Raw genomic sequence first — 1,943 nt, forward strand, 5'->3', positions numbered from 1 at the left:
GCCCCTCGCCGCTCCCGCCGCCGCCCGTAAGCAAGGGCCCGCCTGCGCCCCCCGCCGCCTCCGGGGCCTTCGCCGCGCCGCAGCCCGCCCCCGCCGGCGTCTACACCATCTTCCCCGTGGCGGCCGCGCGTGAGGCGGGCCGTGAGCACCGTGTGGTGGCGCCCACCTTCGTGCCTTCCGTGGAGGCCTTTGACGAGCGCCCGGGGCCCATCCAGATCGCGTCGCAGGCGCGTGACGCCCGGACCCGGGAGCGCGAGGCGGGCAGGCCCGGCGTCCTGCAGGCCCCGCCCGGCTCTCCAAGGCCGGCCCCGGACCGACCCGAGAGCCTCCGCGAGAAGAGCTCCGTGATCCGCTCGCTCAAGCGGCCGCCGCCCGCCGAGGCCCCACCGGCGCGGGCCGCGCGCTCCTCCCCGGACCTCCGGGCCTACCTCCCCGCCAAGGAGCTGCTCAAGCCCGAGGCCGAGCCCCAGCCCCGGCCGTGCGAGCGCGCCCCGCGCGGCCCCGCTGTCGCCTCCGCCTCCCAGCAGGCAGCCAAGCTTTTCGGCCTAGAGCCAGGGCGGCCGCCCCCGCCCGCCGGCCCTGAGCACAAATGGAAACCCTTCGAGCTGGGCAACTTTGCCACGACGCAGATGGCCGTGCTGGCCGCGCAGCACCACCACGCCAGCCGTGCCGAGGAGGAGGCTGCCGCTGCCGCTGCCGCCGCCTCCAAGAAGGCCTACCTGGACCCCGGGGGCGCGTTGCCTCGCGCCGGGGCCACCTGCGCCAGGCCGGGCGCCGACCTGCACGCCGCGGCCCACGGGCCGGGAGAGGCCTCGGCCATGCAGAGCCTCATCAAATACAGCGGCAGCTTTGCCCGCGAGGCCGTGGCTGTGCGTCCCGGCGGCTGTGGGAAGAAGAGCCCCTTCGGAGGCCTGGGCACCATGAAGCCCGAGCCCGCTCCCACGGCTGCCCCACGCGCGCAGGCCCGCCTCCCGCACCCCGCGGGCCCTGCAGCGGCTGGGGGCCGGCAGCTGAAGCGGGACCCGGAGAGGCCCGAGAGCGCCAAGGCCTTCGGACGCGAGGGCTCCGGTGCCCAGGGTGAGGCAGAGGTGCGACACCCACCCGTGGGCATTGCGGTGGCCGTGGCCCGGCAGAAGGACAGTGGCAGTGGCCGGCTGGTGCCTGGGCTGGCGGACCAGGAGCGTTCCCTGTCTCTGAGCAACGTCAAAGGTGGGTCCCGGGTCCCACCCCCACCCCTCACCTTTTCTTCCCCCTTCACCTCCCCACCTTTGCTCTCTGTTTCTACCTGCCTCCTTTTCTTCTGCACCCCTCTCTCCCCCCTTCCTGGTACTGTTTGTCCTTTATCCCACTTGTGGGCTGTGGCTGCTATTTAAAGTTTATTGCTTTTTCTGTTACACACATAGAAAAATGTGTAAAATGCAGGAGAGGAGAAAGAAGAAAAGGGACCATTAGAGTTTTTCCACCACCCGGAACACTTGGAGCTCTTTTCCCCAGATTCATTTTCCCGTTTGATCTGCAGAGCCTCCAGTGCACTATGATCTTGGGCCTTGTGTTTTTCCCTTGTGGGTGGGCTCTTGCTTTTGCCAACTCTTTATAAGTATCATTTTTAATGGTCTTTGGTGTTTTGTCCAGAGCGTGCACCGTAGCTCAGTTAGCCCGTTCCCTCGGTGGCATTTTAGTTCTCCCTTCTCTGATGTTTTTGTGTTTAGGAAGTTACTTTGAATATTTTCGTGCATTGCGCCTCACTGATACTTTGAGTCATTTTCTAAGAATAGATTCCTACGAATAAATTAGCTTTAAGCTTTCAATTCCAGGTCCCTGAGGGAGGTAACCGTGCCTCACTTAACCTAGTTCAGTGTTCCCAGTACCTGGCGCATAGTAGGTGTTTGATAAGTGAGTGAATGAGTGACTGAGTGTGACAGATGGAAACTAGGCCCCCGGCA

General features: G+C 65.1%; 1 protein-coding gene across 1 annotated transcript in view; it reads left to right on the forward strand.

Moving 5' to 3' along the window:
* TNRC18 (trinucleotide repeat containing 18) overlaps positions 1–1,943 on the forward strand; it is an 85,880-nt gene that overhangs the window by 25,080 nt on the left and 58,857 nt on the right. The window contains exon 4 of the mRNA XM_007447081.1: positions 1–1,209. This exon is cut by the window's left edge and continues 586 nt beyond it. Within this exon, the coding sequence (XP_007447143.1) occupies positions 1–1,209 (1,209 nt within the window). The remainder of the gene's footprint in view (positions 1,210–1,943) is intronic.

The sequence above is a fragment of the Lipotes vexillifer genome, unplaced genomic scaffold (assembly GCF_000442215.2).
Source record: "Lipotes vexillifer unplaced genomic scaffold, Lipotes_vexillifer_v1.1 scaffold625, whole genome shotgun sequence".
NCBI classification, from domain to species: domain Eukaryota; kingdom Metazoa; phylum Chordata; class Mammalia; order Artiodactyla; family Lipotidae; genus Lipotes; species Lipotes vexillifer.